The sequence below is a fragment of the Chlorocebus sabaeus genome, chromosome 20 (genome assembly GCF_047675955.1).
Source record: "Chlorocebus sabaeus isolate Y175 chromosome 20, mChlSab1.0.hap1, whole genome shotgun sequence".
Classification (NCBI taxonomy): domain Eukaryota; kingdom Metazoa; phylum Chordata; class Mammalia; order Primates; family Cercopithecidae; genus Chlorocebus; species Chlorocebus sabaeus.
The window spans coordinates 83,657,768-83,677,411 of NC_132923.1; the positions used below are offsets into that span (position 1 = coordinate 83,657,768).

A 19,644-nucleotide genomic window follows, 5' to 3' on the forward strand; every position below is an offset into this window, starting at 1 on the left:
ACAAAGTAGATGCTGTTATCATCTCTATTTTACAGATGGAGAAACTGAGGCACAGTGAGATGAAATGCTTGTCTGAGGTCACACAGCTAGTAAGTGGCAGAGCTGGGACCTGAATGAAAGTCTCTTGGGCTCTGTCATCTGTAAAAAATAATAGGTCCAGAGAGCCTGCAGGGTGCCCAGCACCAGGTTTGAAACAGCCCTGAAGCATCTATGTCCTGTTTCCCGGTGAGTGGCACAGCCCACCTTTGAACTCAGGTCCCCTGGACTCGAATCTACATTCCCCGCAATACTGCCAAGCACCCTTGAATCTACCTGCCTGCTCATGTGGTGGAAACAGACTGGCTTAGCCCCGACTTCTGACCTCTGTGACCACGGCCAAGGGACTGGCTCTTGGGGTCTCAGCCTCCCTTTCTGAAAAATGAAGGTGGGAACCCCAGGGTCTTTGGGACGATTCCCTGTGATTAGCATAGGTAAGGCAGCCAGCACAGGCCTGACCCACAGCACATGCACTCACTCAACTCAGTTTCTTTATCTGTAAAATGGTGATATTGATAGTACTTATTTCTTGGGATTGGTGTTAGGATTAAATATGCCAGTACATGTAACTTTCTTCTAGAATGGCACCTGGGGCACAGCAAATGCTTAATTAATGTAGAGGATAACTGATGTTTTACTGTCTTGTTTTCGATTCTTTCTGGAAGGAAGCGGGGTAAAGATCAAACCAAGCAAGCGAATGTTCCTCTTGTTCCTCCCAGTACCTGGTCCACTCAACTGTTTAAAAGGAACGCTTGGCTTTGAGGGCTGAACTCCCAGATCACGTGGTCTGCTCTAATTTCCCAGGCCCTAATCTGCTCCCAGCTCCTAATGATGCAGCTGGTAATAGGATTGTGGCTTCCCTCTAGGGCAGCCACACAGGCCTGGCCGAGGGGCTGGCGACTGGTGTTAAGCAACTCTGACCACCTGCCTACTGAGGGGCTAGAGCCCTCAGCCCAGACTCTGTGCCCCCGGCCGGCCTCTTGTGCATGGAATGGTGCTGTGCCCCTTGCCAGCAGGCCAGGCTTGCCATGGTGCTGCATGCCATCTTGGCACGGGGGAGGGACGTGTGCAGGCGGAATGGACTACTCATCCTGTCTGTGCTGTCTGTCATTGTGGGCTGCCTCCTAGGCTTCTTCCTGAGGACCCGGCACCTCTCACCACAGGTCAGCCACCCGGAGCATCTCGGGGTCCCCGTCCAGGAGGGGTGTGTGGGCCTGAGGGATCTGGGGTCACATTCTCGTGTCACAGCTCCCTGGTGCCATGACAGTGTGTGAGTCCCTCTGCCCCCTGGGTCCCGGTTTTCTCATCGGTAACATGGGTGTGATAAACACTTTGCAGGACTAGAGGGAGGAACCAGTCACGTGGCTGGGGAGTGATTACAAACCTAGCACTACCAGGTAAGAAGAGGCAAGGGTGCCTCATGACGACAAACACAGGGCCAAGAGTTGCGGCGGGGAAAGAGGGGGGTGTTGTGTGAGTTCAAACAGGCACCAGAGAACACCTCCTAAAGGCTGCTCAAATGACAAGAGATCCAGGAAGGGCGCTCTAGGCAGAGGTGACAGCAGGTGCCAGGTGCAGGGGCCGGAGCACAGAGGCCAGCTGGCCCATAGGTCCCATTACCATGTGTGGGCTTGCAACAACCATGAGATGCTTTTGGGCAGAAGAGCGACAGGCCAGTTGGAGCTTGGGAGATCCCTCAGGTGCTGAGTGGAGACGGGATGGTATCAAGGCAGGCAGGGGGCCGAGTAAGGGGCAGCTTGAGGGAGACCTGGTAGTGCAGATAAAAGGGATAGACGTGAGAGCTGTTTTCAAAAGGAGAAGCTTCAGGATGTGGGGGCTGATTGGATGTGGGCTGGGGGACAGGAAGGGGAGCCAGGTCCCAGGTTTCCAGCCTGTGTAACTGCCATGGGGAAGCTGCTTTGCCTGGGAAAGAGCCCCTTTCCCTGTCAACCCCCATCTCTTACAGAAGAGGGAGGGACATTCCCATGGTGTTAAAGAAAAAATCCTCTGCCACTGGTGAAACTGGTAAGGAAGGCTGTATGCAGGACTATTGTGATGGGGGTAGGTGTCAAGCCCTCCTGGGGAGAGAGATGGGACCCAACCACAAAGACAACAAAGCCAGCTGGAGATTTACAGCCAGTGAGCAGAGGGAGGGGGTCGGGGACAGCAAATGGCTGCAGGAGACATCAGGGTAGGGGGATTCTTGCTGAAGGCAGGCCAGGGTGGCCAGACATTGATCTGGGATGGGGAATCTGGTCCAGTATTGGGATGCTGAAGGGTGAAGGATCCTCACTAAACTGACTCGGCAGGACTTTTGCTACAGTTGGACTATGCAGGCCAAAGACAAGGCCCAAGGACAAAGCCCAGTGGAAAAGAGGGCTCAGAGGAGACTATCTAAAGTGTGGTCAAGGAGAGAGCCTTTGTCAATGGGCTCCTGGAAGAGTCCCTATTCCCAGAAAGTCCTCTTCCCTGCTCACTAAGGTCTAATGCTATCTCTACAACTGGCGTCAGGCATGAGACTTTGTCTCCCATTAAAAGGAAAACACCCACTCCTGGAGAACTGAGCCACGACTATGGTGACCCTGTTAAGCCTCGAGCAGTTATTTAGAAAGAGGTGTGGACTCTGGAGGCAGAGAAACCCTGAACTTTGACTCTGCTAGCAAATGGCTGGGCAATATCCTCTCTCCTCCCTGGGCCTCAGTTTCCTTATCTGTAAAATGGGATATGGGGCAGTATATGTCTACTGGAATTGTTATGAGGAATAAACCAAGGATTCATTAGTGCCCAGCATACAGTAGGTGCTTACTACATGTTACTTCCCCCTCTCTCCCTTATCTACCTGTTAAAGTCCTGTCTACATCAGGAACCATCTCATCTCCCATAGCTGATGAAAAGTAACTGTAACCCCACTGCTGGCCACCTGGCTTCAGAGCTGGCTATGTGGGTGTCTCTTTCTCCCACGAAGCTGCACACTGCTGAACAACACATGGGTTTGTTTGTTTGTTTTAACCAAAACCTGAGCCTAGCCCTGTGTCAGGCACAGAGAGAACGCTCAACTATTTGCTGCATTAAACTGGCAATGGAACAAAAAATCTGCAATCTGTTCTCTTTAATTTTCCTCAGCAACAAAAATATATCTCCTGCAGGAAGATTATTTTGTGAAAACAAATTGGAATGCCTATTATTAAAAGCCAAACTCATCTGGGGCCTCCTTTGCCAAAGCTGCCTTTCCCATCTGTTTGGAAATGCAAATGTATTCCGGTCTGGATTAACCTGCCAGATAAATTGAAGGAAGGATGTAGAGGCTTAGAACAATTATTTGGCAGGAACTGGCTTTCTCAGCATCTTACTTTGAAATCTGGGATTTCTCTGTTTGATCTCTTTGCCTGTGACTCAGAAACTAAACCCTTCTTGTTTTGTAAGCTTATGCAACAGGCAAAAATCATAAACAATTTGGAAAATGGTAGAATGTTCTATTTGTGAAAAGAATTTACAAAATCACAGGATTTTGTCTTGGGATATGAGTATCTCATTTAAAAATACTGAGCATTTTGAGTCTTCAGTTAAACCATGGTGAATTACAGTTGTATCCATTTTTTTCCCTCCTTCCTAGAATTCCACTAACATTTTAGTAATGGGATTTTTAAAAGATAAAACCACAAAGAATAAAGGGAATATAAAAGGAGACAGTTGAGAAAGGAAGTCGAGAGGCTACAACAAATTAGACAATATGGAGGTGGGTGGAGCTTATGACCTTGTTCACAGAAAGCTGGAATCTTAGTCTGTGGAAGTCGATACCAAGCCAGTTTGCCTTGTAGACTGCAGAACATAAAAGAGCAAGATGCTGCACTAGGCAGGGTGAGGCTGGGGTTGAAAGCCCGGGCATGGTTTGGAATTTTGTAACCAGAGGAGTTAGACCCCTAGGGACCTTCCAGTTCAGCTGGGGGACTCATCCACCCATCTCCACCCCACTGCCTGCCCCAAAGAACCAGAGAAGCTGGACTTGGGGGTACTGGGCCACCCCTGTGTGTGTTGGGGAGAGGGCCATGCTGAGGTACCTACTTCAAACTAATTAGCAGACATTTTCATCTGGGTGGGGTCCCCAGCCCAGTTTCAGATCGCTGTCAGCTGAGCTTAGGCACCATGTCATTCCTCAGGCAAAGGCAGGAAGAGACTTCTCTCACTGAAGCCTCAGAGAAAAGATCTCTAAATTCTGCTATAAAGGAGACTCCTCTACCATCCACACAGCCCCAGTGAAAAAGCCAGATCAGCACCTGTCGCCCTGCCCTGAGGGCCGTCAGTTGACAAGCCCCACTCATACACGCAGAAGTTCAGCGCTTCAAACTTACATATGCCACGCCACCAGCAACGTGAGGAGACTGCTAACATGAAACAGAGTAAACGAAGAGAAAAGGGGGTCTCTAATGAGAGAAACAAAGAGAAAAGGGGGTCTCTAATGAAGCAGAGACAAAGTGGGGAGGAGAAGGAAGCTTTGTAAATCTCCTCTTAAGTTTTCCCGAGTGAAGATATAGTTACCGTACAACAGAGGGGATGCAAACAGAAGGAACAATCAGAGAACAAAAAAGAATCTGGGGAAATTAAAACTAGAAGAACTAAGATAAAAATGTGAGTAGCTCCCCAACACATAGAAAGGATAAATACTCAAAGTGTTGGAGACCCTGAATACCCTGATTTGAACATTACACAGTGTATGTAACAATATACCAACTGTACCCCATAAACATGTACAAATATTATATATTAATAGAAAAGCTTTGGCTAGACCTGGTGGCTCACACCTGTAATCCTAACACTTTGGGAGGCCAAGGCGGGTGGATTGCCTGGGCCCAGGAGTTCAAGACCAGCCTGGGAAACATGACGTGAGACCCCATCTCCAAAAAAACCCATTAATGTCAATAACTGGGATAAAGTTGTAGAAATCTCCCAGAAACTAGAACAAAAAGAAATGAAAATAGAAAAGAAAACATAAGAAAATTAGAATGTTCAATGTCCAGCTACCTAATGACACTTTTAGAGAGAGAGCTAACAGAAGAAAAATAGAGGAGAAACAGTTTGCAGAGAATCTAAGCAGTTTCTCAGAAGTGAAAGGTAAGCATAGCACTGTCAATTTTGTTTAAAAAAGAAAGAAAACCCCATACTATGGCCCATCACCATGAAATTACCAAAAAGTGGAGATAAACAGATGATCTTTGGATGGTTCTGGTGGAATAAAACCAACATCATTTAAGGAACAGGAAATCAGAATGACCTTGAACACCTTAAGCAAACTGGAAGCTAGAAAACAAAGGAGAAACATCCTCCAAACCTGAGGGGAAATTATTTCCAACGAAGTGTCTCACATATGATATTATCAGAGGTGAAGGTAGAATAAAGGCATTTTTACTCATGTAAGGACTCAGAAAAGTTTATCTCCCATCCACTATTACTCAGAAAGCTACCAAAGGAGATGTTTCAGCAAAACAAGGAAGTAAACCAAGAAGACAAGGATCCCAGAAACAGGGGACCCTCTAAAGGATAAGTTCCAGAATGACAATCAAGAAGGGAACCATGACAAGCACTGGGCCTACAGAGCAGTCAGTCCAAACTGGAGCAGGAAGGTGGAGAGCTCACGGACCAAGGTCCCAGGCAGGATAAAAGAGAACTAATGTGCTTGAGAGAGCAGAAAATACTATCATTAGGTAGTTTAGTAGACATGTTAAAATGTTTGGAAGAAATTAGTGGGTGATTCTCAGAAAGCAAGACAAATAAAAATCAGTCAATTAACTTTAGGCTACAAGCAAGGAGGCATGGTTGTTGTACATTACTTGGCTCAACGGTAAGCACTGTTTGACGATCAAAACATTGTAAATCTTGACTATTGATTTGCCTAAAAATTGATATAAATATAATGGTGAAATAGGTGGAGAGAAAGGGAGTAAGAACTGAGTTTTCATCAATCATGGCAGGGAAGTTGATAGATGTCAAAATGATGAATCAAGAAACAGCACTCTGACCATATTATCTAGAAATACTGATACTATGGGAAACAGCTAGAAGAATTGGGCATGTTCACTACTGGTAAGTTGTGAGATAGGGATAGAGAGAGATGAGGAAAGAGTTGCCTTTTTATCAGTAGAGCACTGTTTTATATATTTATTTATTTACTTTTATTTTTAATTTTTTAAGATAGAGTCTCCCTCTGTCGCCCAGGCTGGAGTGCAGTGGCGTGATCTCAGCTCACTGCAACCCTGCCTCCCGGGTTCAAGCGAATCTTGTGCCTCAGCCTCCTGAGTAGCTGGGACTACAGACACACACCACCATGCCCAACTAATTTTTGTGTTTTTAGTGGAGACGGGGTTTTGCCATGTTGGCTGGGCTGGTCTCAAACTCTTAACCTCAAGTGATCCACCTACCTTGGCCTCTCAAAGTGCTGGGATTACAGGCATGAGCCACCGAGCCTGACTATTAGAGCAGTTTTAACGTAAAGAATACATGTGGGGGCCAGGTGCAGTGGCTCACGCCTATAATCCCAGCACTTTGGGAGGCTGAGCTGGGAGGACTGCTTGAGTCCAGGAGTTTGAGACCAGTCTCGGCAACGTAGCGAGACCCTGTCTCTACAAAGAATACAAAAATTAGCTGGGCTTGGTGGCACACATCTGTGGTCTCAGCTACTCAGGAGCCTGAGGTGTGAAGATTGCTTGAGCCCAGGAGGTGGAGGTTGCAGTGAGCCAAGATCGCACCACTGCACTCCTGCCTGGGTGACAGAACGAGGCCCTGTGTCAAAAAATAAAATAAAAAAAAAATATATATATATATATGGACTAAAGTTAATTAAAAATATATCATTGGCAGGGTGCGTGGCTCACACCTGTAATCCTAGCACTTTGGGAGGCTGAGGAGGGCGGATCACAAGGTCAGGAGATTGAGACCATCCTGGTCCACATGGTGAAACCCCGCCTCTACTAAAATACAAAAAATTAGCCGGGCATGGTGGCACATGTAGTCCCAGCTACTTGGGAGGCTGAGGCAGGGGAATTGCTTGAATCCGGGAGGCAGAGGTTGCAGTGAGCCAAGATGGCACCACTGCACTGCACTCAAGCCTGGCAACAGAGCAAGACTCTGTCTAAAAAAAAAAATATATATATATATATATATATATAGAGAGAGAGAGAGAGAGAGAGAGTCATGATGGGCATATTTCTTTAAAAAGCATATTTTCTGGTGCATTGGAAATGGTAGCAGTACAGGACTAAGAGGCCTGATTCCTGGTCCTGTGCTGCGGTTAACATTGGGTGGGCCCGTCACCTCCCTTTTGCGGTTCAGCTTCCTCATCTATCACATGAGTGGGCTGGGCTAGAAGATCTCAAGAGTCCCCTCACAGCACCAACATTCGATGATTTGGAGGTTTTTAAAGCATCAGATCATTAACCAAGTATGTTTGGCTTTGGTTAAAAAAAAAAAGTTGCAAGTACAACAATTTAACTTGGATGATGTTTGAAAGTCCATTTGCCTGCCTCGCCCACAACCTCACCCTCTGAAGAAAGTGGCCCCACGCCAGAGTTGCCAGAGTAGCAAAACTGAATTAAGTTAAAAAAATTTTTAAAAACAGCACACCCAGATAAACTGGAGTTTCAGATAAACAGCAATTTTTTTTTTTTTAAGTATAAGAATGAATTACACGTTGTTATCTGAAAGTCAGATTCAACTGGGCTTAGTAGCCCTTCTGCTTCAGGTGTCAGGTCCTGGTCACGTGACTGTTACTTGGGAGACAGCTTATTGGGCAAGGAATTGGCTCCTTAGTCAAAGATCCATGGACAGGCTGGAGCCAGCGGCCTAGGAAGGAGTCAGGCCTAAGAACTCTGCTAAAGGGGGCTGTTTCTACTGCATGGTGTCGCACCCATTCAATCTGATCCTCTCTCTCAGCATTTTTGGGGAGAAGCGCTAGAGAATGGACCCAAAACAGATGGACAAACTGACTTGCAAGAAGGCCATGGTCTGCTTAGGAGTGGGTCTCTTCACCAGCTAGGCTGGGGATTTCTCGGGGCAGGAACCCTACCTAGTTCATGTTGGGGTGCCCACCATGATGCCTGGCGTGATGCGGGTTGAATGAACGCGTGAGCAGTACTCGGCTCTGTCCTCTCGTCACTTGCCATCTGCTACACAAGAGAGATTTTATTCCATGGCTAGGCAGATGCGTGGTGCAGATGGGAGGAGAGCTGTTATTTACAGGATTATCGAACATTTACTGTCATCCAGGCGCTGTGCTAAGTGCTTGTGTGCATTCTCCTGTTTAAGCCCCTGAATGACCCAGTGAGGCAGAGTAGTCCCCCCTTATCCACTGCTTCACTTTCTATGATTTCAGTTACCAGTGGTCTGAAAATGGGTGAGAACAGTACTGTAAGTGATTTTAAGAGAGACCATATTCACATAACTTTTATTACAGTATCTTCTAATCGCTCCATTTGATTATTAGTTACTGTTAATCTCTTACTGTGTCTAATTTATGAATTACATTTTATCATAGGTATGTACATATAGGCAAAAAACAACATCCATAGGTTCAGTCTCTGTGGTTTCAGGCATCCACTGGCGGTCTCGGAACATGTCCCTGAGAATAAGTAGGGACTACGGTAGTTATTACCCTCATGTTATAGACGAGAAAAATGCAAAAACTCAGAGTGGTCACAGAAGATGCTTAAGGCCACACAGCTTATGGTGGATTGGTGGTGGTTGGGGGGGGCGCTGTTTACCAGAATTGGAACCCAGTTCTGTGGCTCCAAAGCCATTTCTTTCTCCTTGGACTCCGCTGCCATGTGCTAGACAGGGGAGTCAGATGGGATAGAGCTTCAAAGACTGTGAAGAATGGAACCACTGTGCAGTCTACATCTCTTGCTATAACCCCAGTTCTTACTGTGTTTTCAGGAAATTAGTTACTTCCAGTTCCCTGGAGAGCTCCTGATGAGGATGCTGAAGATGATGATCCTGCCACTGGTGGTCTCCAGGTGAGAGCGGAGTTTCGGCCAGGCGGTCTGGAACCAGGAGGGGAGAGGATGGCTTCTGTTGCTGCCCTGCTCCTGCTGTGGGTGGCTGGACAGCAACCACAGGCCGTGGGAGGAGTGTGACTTCAGGGCCTTTATGGGCAGTGCTGTGGGCTGCTGGCTTCTGAGTCATTTAGTGGCCCCAATTGTTGGTTCCATCCAGTAGAATTTTTAGTGGGCAGAACATGATTTGGAGTCAAAGGACATGACCTGACTCCAAGATAACTCAAGGCCAGGGAACTGAGGGATGACTTCCCAGAGGAGGGGCTGTTCATGGTGACGCAGCAAGGCCTGGAGAAAAGAGAACTAACTCTGATGATATTCCAGTGATCATATCCTGGCTCGGCTGTGTAACTTTGGACACATTATCTCACCTTCTATGCCTCAGTTTCCTCATCTGTAAAATGGGAATAACAACACCTACTTTGAAGGGTTTTCATGAAGACTATGTGCTTGTGTATGCTGAGCACTCAGGAGGTTGGGACTTGGGACAAGAGAGGGACGGTGGGAGATGGGTTTGGAGGGTGAGCTCTTGCCCAGTCATGAAAGACCTTGAACACCAGGCTGAAGAATTCAGACCTCACCCAGTAGGGTGCGGGCCACAGAAATCATGGGAGATCACTTGGTCCCTTTCACTGATGTGCTAGGGTGACCTTGAGCAACCCTATCCCTGTCCAGGCCTTGAGTTTTCCAGATGTATAATGAGTGGCTGCTCCAGGTGATGTCTAAGAACCTTTTGCTCTGAGGCCATGAGAAATCTTCATCTTCCAGGACTCCTCCGCAGAGAGGAAAGAGGATGAGCCTCTGCATGGGCTCTGCCTCCCGACCTCCCTGCTGCTGAGCAGTGAGCCAGCTCCTCGGCCCTCTCCCCTTTGTGAAGTGGAGATAATCCCCAGGCCAAGGGCGCTTTGTATTTTCTGCACAGAGGCCTTTGCAAGCAGCATTTAAATCTCTCAGGACTCAGCCTTCAAGGCTCTGCTGAAATGCTACCTCCCTCAGGAAGCCTTCCCTTACTCCTCAACTCACTCTAGTGACTGTCTCCTCTTACTACATCTTTGGAGTCATTCACTGAGCCAGTGAATCTGTCAGGGTCAGCAGTTGTCTACGTTGCTGAATCTGTATGACACGTCCGGTTCTTCCACGTGGCCTCTCCACAGCCATGGGTGCAGCTGATTACTCTTGCCCTCATGAAATCCCCTTCCCTGTGGACTCACACTCTCCTAACTTTTTGCCTGCTTTCTGCCCATCCATCCTGGTCTCTTTCCTTCTACTCAACCTCCAAATGTTCAGTTTCTCCAGCCTTTTCTCATCTAATTTCATAGCTTTAATGTACCACCTACAAGCCCAATGCCCCCAGATGGAGATCTTCCCAGACCTCTCCTCTGAGCTCCACACTTCATTAGCCAACTGCCTATTTGACATCTCCACTTGGATGGTTCACAAACATTTCAAGTTTTGTTTTGTTTGAGACAGGATCTTGCTGTGTCACCCAGGCTAGAGTGCAGTGGCACAATCTCAGCTTACTGCAGCCTCGGCTTCCTGGGTTCAAGTGATCCTCCCACCTCAGCCCCCCAAGTAACTGGGACCACAGGTGCGCACCACCACACCTGGTGATTTTTTTTGTATTTTTTGTAGAGGCTGGGTCTCACCATGTTTCCCAGGCTAGTCTCAATCTCCTGAACTCCAGCAATCCACCTGCCTCAGCCTCCCAAAGTGCTGGGATTACAGGCATGAACCACCGTGCCCAGCCACACTTCAAGTTTAATGTCACCAACTTGAAGTTTTACCCAGCAAACTGCCTCCTTTTCCTGTTTTCTTCTTGTCCGCAAATGGCAGCTCCATCACCCAGGTCTTCCATCAGGCCTGTCATTGGCTATCCCCTTTCTTTCAACCCCACAGCCCCATCCGCAGCTCCAGCGGATTCTGCCTACTCAGTCGAAGAATGGAGCTTCCTCCCCACCCTACAGGCCAAGGTACTCTCTTCTCACATCCGGACTCCACCGCCACCTCACTGGTCTCCTCGCCTCACTTCTTGTTCCCTCCCATCCATTCCACCCAGTGGCTAGAAGGATCTTGAGAAAAGTAGATTGGGCCCTGCCCCTCATTTACCTTCAAAGGCTTCCATGACATGTAGACTCAATCTGCAGACCATTAACCCGGTCTAGGAGGCCCTGCGTGATCTGCCCTGCCCATCCCACCTCATCCCGTGTCACACACTCCAGTCCCCACCAGCCTCGAGTTCCCTAAACAGACCAAGCCCTTACCACCTCAGGGCCTCCACACATGCTGTTCCTTCCTCTGGAACACGCTTCCCCAACATCTTATACCTCTTCTTCCTCCTCTTTTTTTCCATCTCAACTTGCACATCATCTTCTTAGGAAGGCCCTCCCTACTGACCCCTTCACACCACCCTGGCTCTCCCTCACTGTACCCGTATCATATATTGTCATTCTACATGCATTCACTTGTTGATTAGTTTCTTTATCTCCCATTGGGCTGTCCGCTTTGTAAAGTTAACGAGGCTACTCTGCCTAGATTCGACTCTGTGTTGTCAGCACCTAGCCAAGTGCCAGGCACATGGTAGGTGCTTATTAATACTGGTCAAGTGAATTAATGAATGGATCCAGCAATCATGCATTGTGCTTTCTGGACACTTGGCCCTGTGCTGGGTGCTGCAGACACAGAGATGATGGAGAGATTGTCTCTGTCTCTGGAGAGACTATCTTGTGGTGTTCACAGACTGCTGGGAAGACTGACAGGAACATAGACAATCACTGAACAGCTAAATAAGTGCACTGGTAGAGGAAGCTAGGACCCTTGGCAGCAGCTCTGTCTGCCCTTTCCTGCTGACTGTCCTAACTGCCTGGGCGTTACCCCTCTCTCAGAACAGAAGCACCTTAGAGGCCGTTGTGTGGACCCTGGAATCACACAGCCTGGCCTTGCTATGTATTACCTGTGTGGCCTTGGACAAGGCACTCAACATAAAACACAAAAATCCTGTTCAGAAGTCAGAGGCCTGGGTCCTCAACCTGCCTCCTCCACAAGCGATCATGCGATCTGAGGTGAGGCCCTAACCCTGGGCTTCTTTACCCAGCAACAAAGGCCCGTCCAGCTCTCCACTTTCTGGCTCTCAAATGCCTGGTCTCCCTCCACCAGACTCAGTGTTCTCTTGGCTGGAAATGCATGTGGTATTAAGTTGAGAAAAGCCAGGACGTGTTCATACATTTCATTTGTTTGTTATAGAGTTTGGACTGGTGCAGAGCAACCGTGTCACTGAGAAATGGAACTGCTTTAACATTTTCCTACGAAGGGAGAATTAAACCTTCATGGGGGAAATATGACGCATTTCTGAGCCCTAAAACCCCTTATTCCTGAACTCTCTCTCCTTTGGCCTCAAACTGGCCTATTATCCATGCTGGCCAGGAGTCCATCCACACTGTCCCCTGAGCTCTTGCTCTTGGCCAGCCCAGGGCTGGGTGTCCCTGCCTTTGAGGAACAGCCACTCTTGTGTGAGGTTGTTACTCAGGGCAGGGCAAAATCACCAGAGCCGCTTTGAAAAATTCAGATGTCAGGCCTGACCCTGAGCTGACTGAACCAGAACCCCAAAGGGTCCAAGCAGAGGTTTGCTTTCAGAGCTCCAAAAGTGTTCTGAGGATTTTAAACCTCCTGATGGTCCTGGGGTCAGACCTTCTGGCTCCACATCTTCGGAGCCCAGCAGGAGGCTGTGGTACTCCCATCCCCAGGGGCTCCAAGCTGTGACCCAGGAAGGCAAGGTTTTCTGCAGTGTGACCTGGCTACAGGGCAGTGGCGGGAGGGCACGGGTGACATTTGGGCTCACCAGCCCTAACCACCTGCAGGTCTGGGCCTTGAAGCCTGGCTCCCATGACATCTGTTCCCGCCTTCTCTCCAGGACGAACAACCACCCTTTCCCCACACCAAGCCCTGGAACGAGGCTGGTCACCCATTAGTCCCGCAGCATGCCACAGGGGTCTGTCTCCCCACTCCTGTTCCTGCCCAGCCCCTGCCATGCACGCTCTTTTAATTTCAAGTCTCACTCTGTATTCAAGACCTGTCTCAAGGTTCTGTGTGGGAAGTCCTTCCACCCCCCCGCTGGTTGGTAAAATAGATGATGACCTGTCTCCAATGCTGACGCTGTGTGTGACCTGCATGAGCTGAGTGTTGTTAGCTCAGTGACCTCACGGTCGCAGCTGGCATGCCACACAATGGGGGACAGGCATTTTTTAGTCCACTGGTGACGTCTATGCGAGCAAACAAACTAGCATCCCTATGTGGGAGAGGCACTCATCTCACTGAACAAGAAGTGCCCCTGTTGAGGGGTCAGGCCGGTGGCGTGGCCCCCTCTGTGGGCAGGGTGTGTGCATCTTTGTTTTTGTCTGAGATCCCAGAAGGGGATCAGATCATTGACTCCCCTGTCTTTCACACTGACCTCTGCCAGGTACTCAGTGTGACAGATTTGTTCAGAGGCTGGAGAGCTAAACAACAAGCAAAGGGAGGTGGTGAGGTGTAAAGAAGTGTGGGTGACTGCAAGGGTGGACGTGAGGGCTGAAAGGCCCCTGGGCTGCCATGGAGGGGTCACAGACACACCTTGCTCTGGAGAAGGGAGGCCCAGTGGGAGGGCAATGGGGCCAGCAGGGTTGGAGCCAAGTTCAGTCACTCTTCCCATAATCTGGCATCTTCCAGCTGTGGGCTCCTTTTTTCTAGAATTTCTCCGGCCCAGCCTCTGGCCCAAGTCCCTCCTCAGACAGGTGTACTTCAGTCCAGCTGAGTGCAGCCCACGCTTGACCAGTGGTGGCTTCATCTGTCACAACGTGGCAGGGGAGCAGGCAGCATGGGCAAGGGTGGCTGAAATCTGCAAAGGCTACAGGGCAGGAACAGGGCTTTGGAGTCACTCTCTAGACATGCAAACGTAAACAAGCCTTTTAGCATCTGAGCCTCAGTGTCCTTATCTATAAAGTGGGAATAATACCTCCCTCACAGGGTTATTATGAAAAGTAAATAAGAGAATGTACGTGAAGACCCAGCATGGCTCCTGGTACATTATGGATGTCCCATGTTTTTCTTTCTTCTTTTTCCTTTTCTTTTTCTTTTTTTTTTTTTTTTTTTTTTTTTTTTGAGACAGAGTCTCACTCTGTTGCCTAGGCTGGAGTGCAGTGGTGTGATCTCAGCTCACTGCAGTCTCCGCCTCCCAGGTTCAAGCAATTCTCCTGCCTCAGCCGCCCAAGTAGCTGGGATTACAGGCGCGCACCACCACGACTGGCAAATTTTTGATTTCTTAGTAGAGACGGGGTTTCACCACGTTGGCCAGGCTGGTCTCAAACTCCTGACCTCAGGTGATCCACCCACCTCGGCCTCCCAAAGTGCTAGGATTACATACGTGAGCCACCATGCCTGGCAGATGTCCCATGTTTTTATAACTTATTAAAGCATCACCAGGCTCCTCACATGTGTCATGAATGCTCCCCCAGCCCGTGGCCACCTCTGTCCCTGCTCTCAGCAGGAAGCCCCTTGGATGGCCTCTTCCATCTTCATGGTTCTAATTAGCAGCGGCAGCTCACCTGTCCCCTGCCCTGGAAAGCCACCCTTGACTAAAGCACACCCGGGTGCTCCCTCAACACCAGTACAGACCGTGCAGCATGCCCTGCTTCACTGGAGTCGTGCGTACCTGCACACCCACAGGGCCTCCATGGGGGCACTGGCCAGGTCCCGCACCTCTCCATGATGCACTCGCCTGGCGCCCAGAGCCATTTCTTGTGCCATGGCAGTCAAAGCCTCCTAATCTGTCATGAATTCCTATTCTTTTTCTTTTTTTTTTTTTTTAATTGAGACAGGGTCTCGCTCTGTCCTCAGGCTGAAGTGCAGTGGCATGACCACGGCTCACTGTAACTTTGAACTCCTGGCCTCAATCAATCCTCCCGACTTAGCCTCCCAAGGAGCTAGGACTACAGGCACACGCCACCATGCCCAGCTAATTTTTCTAAATTTTGGGTAGAGATGGGGATCTCACTATGTTGCCAAGGCTGGTCTCGAATTCCTGGGCTCGAGGAATCCTCCTGCCTTGGCCTTTCAAAGTGCTGGGATTACAGGCGTGAGCCACCGCACCTGGCCCAATTCCTATTCTTACTGCCTCTTGCTTTTCTCTGCCCTTCACTCCTACAACCAAGCAGCCTTCATCAGCTTCCCATACACACGAGCATTCCTTGCTCCAAGTAGTACCTTCAGCTGTCTCCTGGTCCTCTGTGTGTGTATCTGTGTATTTGTTACCATTGCTGTGTAACAAATTATCACAAACTTAGTGACATAAACATACTTCATGGTTGCCTCAGTCCCTAGGTCAGCAGTCTGGGCGGGCTTGGCTGAGTCCTTAACTCAGAGTCTCGGGCTGCAATCGAGGTGTCCTCTGGCTCTGTTCTCATCCAGAGGCCCAACCAGAGAGAATCTGCCTCCGTGCTCCCTCAGGTATGGACAGAAGTGATTCCCCGTGGCTGCTGCCTGAGGGCCCAGCATTGACAGCTGTGCGGTGGAGCCACTCAGGTCCTAGAGGCTGCCTGCCGCTCCCTGCCCAAGCTGTCTCCACAGGCGGCTCACAGCGTAGCACTATAGGTCACCGAGGCCAGCGGGAAGCCCTGTCCTCGCCAGTCTTCTGAGTCAAAGTCTTCTACCACATAACCACAGGGAGACATCCCACCACCTTGTCATGTTCTCATAGAAGTCACAGGCACTGCCACACTGGGGGAGGAGAATACACCAGGGCTCGGGTCGTCAGGGTCACCTGAGTGCGTGTCCACTTCCTTCTCTCTCCCGGAACCTTCCTTCTCTCTTCCTCTGTCCCCAGAGCAGCCGGATATCTTTCAGAAGTCACTTCTGCTCACTCTCTCCCTGGAGCCGGCTTGGGTTGGGTGGAGCCTCTGCTCAGCTTCTGTCCAAGTAGCTCATCAAGAAATTTCTTCTGAACAAGGACTGCTCCCTTATTGTAAAAGTAATTCTGAAGCATATAACTCTCTCCCTTTCATCTGATTTCTCATTGCCCCATACAGGGCCTGCTACTGCTGGTGCCTGATCAATACATTTTCAATGAGTAAGAAGCAGCGGAGGGCAGCGGCAGCAGAGTTCAGGGAAAGCCTCACCACCAGCATTTGAATGGGCCCTGGAAGACAGTTAGGAGCTGACCTTTAAAGATGTTTTCATGTTTTAAAAAATTAGATAAAGCCCTGGCAACATAGTGAGACAGACCCCATCTCTACAAAAAAAAAAAAAAAAAGGTTTTAAAATTAGCCAGGCATGATGGTGGGCACCTGTAGTCCTGGCTACTTGGGAGGCTGAGGTGGGAGGATTGCTTGAGCCCAGAAGGTTGAGGCTGCAGTGAGCCATGTTAATGCCATTGTACTCCAGCCTGGGCAACAAAGAAAGACCTTGTCTCATAAAAAAAAAAAAAAAAATTAGGTAAGCAAATTACAAACATTTTAGATAACAGAGAAGAAATCATCCTCTCCACATTGCTAATTCTGCCACTGTGATTTCTTCTCCATAAAGTTTGTTCTTATTCTTTCTGGTGAATTCACCAGATGCAGTGTGAGGTCCTTGGCTGATGGGATCAGAAGCCCAACTGTCTGGGCCCCAGAGCGGGTTGGGTCTGTCCCCCGATGCTAATAAGGGGCAATCAAATATGACAAATACCCATTTATTCATTCCCAGAGATTAAGACACCTGCCAGCGAGGACAGTCATATGCAGGGTCTGGCTAGAGGCTCTCTATGGGCTCACCATGCAGGGAACCCACTGGTTAAATCTGCTTGCTAGTGGGTCCATTTAATTATTTAATTGTATAACCCAGTGTAACTCCAGGTTTGCCATTTTCAGTTTATTTCAGCCCTCCCCACCACCCCCGCCTTATAGTGGAGTCCCATCATGTGTGCATTTAACTTAAGTGAATTCAATTACATGTGCTCTGAAAAAGGGAGAAAATCATTTAAATGAGACAGGAGACTCCTCCTTCCAAGGGCTCTGCCCCAGGTGAGGGCCACGAGAGAGGAGGGCCTGAATTGCCTCCACTGGCCTCAGTGCCCAAGAACCTGCCACACAGTGAGCACCTCCCTGAAGTCAGGGAGTTTCTAGGGCCTGCAGAGGGGCGGTATTTTAGATCAGGCCTCTAAGTGTATGCGGAAGGTCTCATCTGGTGTTTGCTTAAAGAAACAGCAACCCACTGCAAGGCTGGAAGGAAAACTGTCTTGAATGAACGTACACAAAACTATACCTCCTGGACTCTATGGGCAACTTAAGAGATTTTCAAGGGCAAAATTAATTATACTTGGTTTTTGCTTTATTGAAACTGAATACACTGAATATGGTCCTACTCCCCTGTATAAGCAGGAAGCCCAGTGTCTCCCTCTGGAGGCCTCTACTCCATGGCCACAGTCAGCTTATTTCATTCAGTGGAAGCTTCTGGTGTAAACAGAGCTGGAACATGGGGTCCTGCCACCAGCTCTGCTGCTCTGGTTCCCTCCACGTGGTGGCCCTGTGGAACGCAGGTCCTGCGTGGTCTGGTGGAAGTCTGCACACTGCCCCTTGCACATGCACAATGCTGCTTAGGCCACAGATGCCTCCAGACCCCTAGGTCACCCCAAGTAACCCCAAAGTGCTCAATAATTGTCCCTAAATCAGCCTCAGTCATGTCCTGAGATCAGCTCCCTGGGAGTTGAGCCCCAATTCCTTTTTCCCTCCTACTGGGTTCATTTTGGGGGCCTTGAGTGCCAGGCCATCTCGGCTGGGGGACTCTAGTGAACCCTGGTGCTAACTTCAAATCACAGGGAACCGGGGCTCAGGTCTTAGTCTTTTTCCTCTCAGAAGGCCCTGATCCTCTGGTGCAAATGGGCACAGTTTTCCATAACTCTGCAGATGTCAAGTTCTCAAGGAGGGGGTTTCCATCAAACCACAACAGCACCTCCCTTCCCCAGACAGCGCTGCCTTCTCATCCGACATTTGCTGCTCAAAGATTCTTTGCAAAATAAAATTGCCTGCAGGGGAACTTGCTCTGTCTACCCACGAACAGAGAAGCCTTGGACAAAAATTAGAAAATTCTGCCTCACATTACATTAGTATAGGAACGAATCGTCTAGACAGGACCTGCACTGGGGCCCCCCTCCCATGGGTTTGCCCTCCTCAGCTCTCTTCCATGTGCTGCCACAGTTCACTAACGTCATGCCCATTACATCTTTATTTAGAAAAGTCAAGCCTTTAGGGCCTAGGAGCCTTGCTTTCCCATTCTCCCCCCAGCAGGCCGCTTGTCACTACCCCAATCCTTTTTGCTTTCAACTTACAATGTAACCCAAAAAGTATCTTCCACAAAAATAAATCTGTAGCCTGCTTGCTTTGGTTTTCCCCCAACATGATGCCATAAGAATTTCCATGCTGCACCTTCACCTTGGTGATCCTGTTTCACTCTCCCACTCGGGAGGCACAGAGTTTGCAAAGCCCTTTTTCTGTCACAAGACACTTGGGAGGCCGCTAGACTTTTGGGGGAGCTGCTCTGCCCCAGAACTGTGGGTTCATCTTGAGTTCACCCTCTTAGACTCAGCCATAAAATAGGCACAGTGCTGTCTGCTAATTTACAAAGCAGGTCCCGGCAGGTGCTGCGTGTGTGTGTTTGCATGCGTGTGTTTGTGCGTGCGTGTGTGTGTGTGTGGCCCTTTATGGCCCCATTCCACTGAGGCTAGAGTTTGCACCTAACCTTGGGAAGTCAACTGAGCCTTGTTTTCACACATCCTCAGACAAGCTTGACACAAGGAATTAGGGGGAGGTCAGACCAGCATCTGGATCCAGCTAGAGCCTCCAATTCTCCGCTTGCTTTTTGCCAAACCCTTCTCTCCCCTCATTCTTCAGTTTCTTAAACCAGGCGTCGTTCAGGGGAAACTGAATCCATGTGTTTGTGATTCACTAGGGCTGCACATGGTAGAGTGTTCTGTGAGCTCCACATCACAGCAAAGACAGCCAAGTGTGGGTGTGGGTTTGTCTGTGAAGCTGTGTTGTGTGTGTGTGTGTGTGTGTGTGTTGTATTGTGTATGTATTGTTTTCCTTCCTATTTCTTGTAAGGACTTTAAACTGATTTTTCTTAGAATCAGGAAATCATGTTTGGCCAAAGAAACTCAACACTCCCTTCTCCCCTTCCTGAGGAACTCTAGTTTGGCAGAAAATTCCCCAACACCCACATTCTAACTTATTGGAAATGGGCCTGGGCCAAGCAGCCGTCAAAGTCTGGTTTGGGAGCCAGTGTGCAGGGGGCTGCCCGGACTCCCCAGGACAGGCCGTGAGCGGGAGGAGGCAGAGGAGCGGGTGGCCAGAGGGCCAAACCGGCACAGCCTGCGCTTCAGACGCTGCCCCCCGAGTCACGGGGCAGCCACAGTTCGGCGAGCTCCACGGAACCTTCTGGTGTGAGCCCTGGGACCTGCCTTTGGCCCTCCTGCCCAGTCAGATGATTTGCCTTACTCATCAAGAGGGGAAACGTGGCCCGCTGTGGGCTGCGGGTGGGGTCAGACCTCTAGCCTGGTGACTCCAAA

At 49.2% G+C, this 19,644-nt stretch overlaps 1 protein-coding gene across 2 annotated transcripts in view; it reads left to right on the forward strand.

Annotated features, from left to right (window-relative positions):
- The first annotated feature begins 1,049 nt into the window (after window positions 1-1,049).
- Window positions 1,050-19,644, forward strand: part of SLC1A7 (solute carrier family 1 member 7) — a 53,789-nt gene continuing 35,194 nt past the window's right edge. For both annotated transcript variants that reach the window (XM_007978715.3, XM_073007298.1), the window contains exons 1-2: window positions 1,050-1,199; window positions 8,959-9,038. In XM_007978715.3, the coding sequence (XP_007976906.3) occupies window positions 1,065-1,199; window positions 8,959-9,038 (215 nt within the window). In that variant the 5' untranslated portion in view covers window positions 1,050-1,064. The remainder of the gene's footprint in view (window positions 1,200-8,958; window positions 9,039-19,644) is intronic.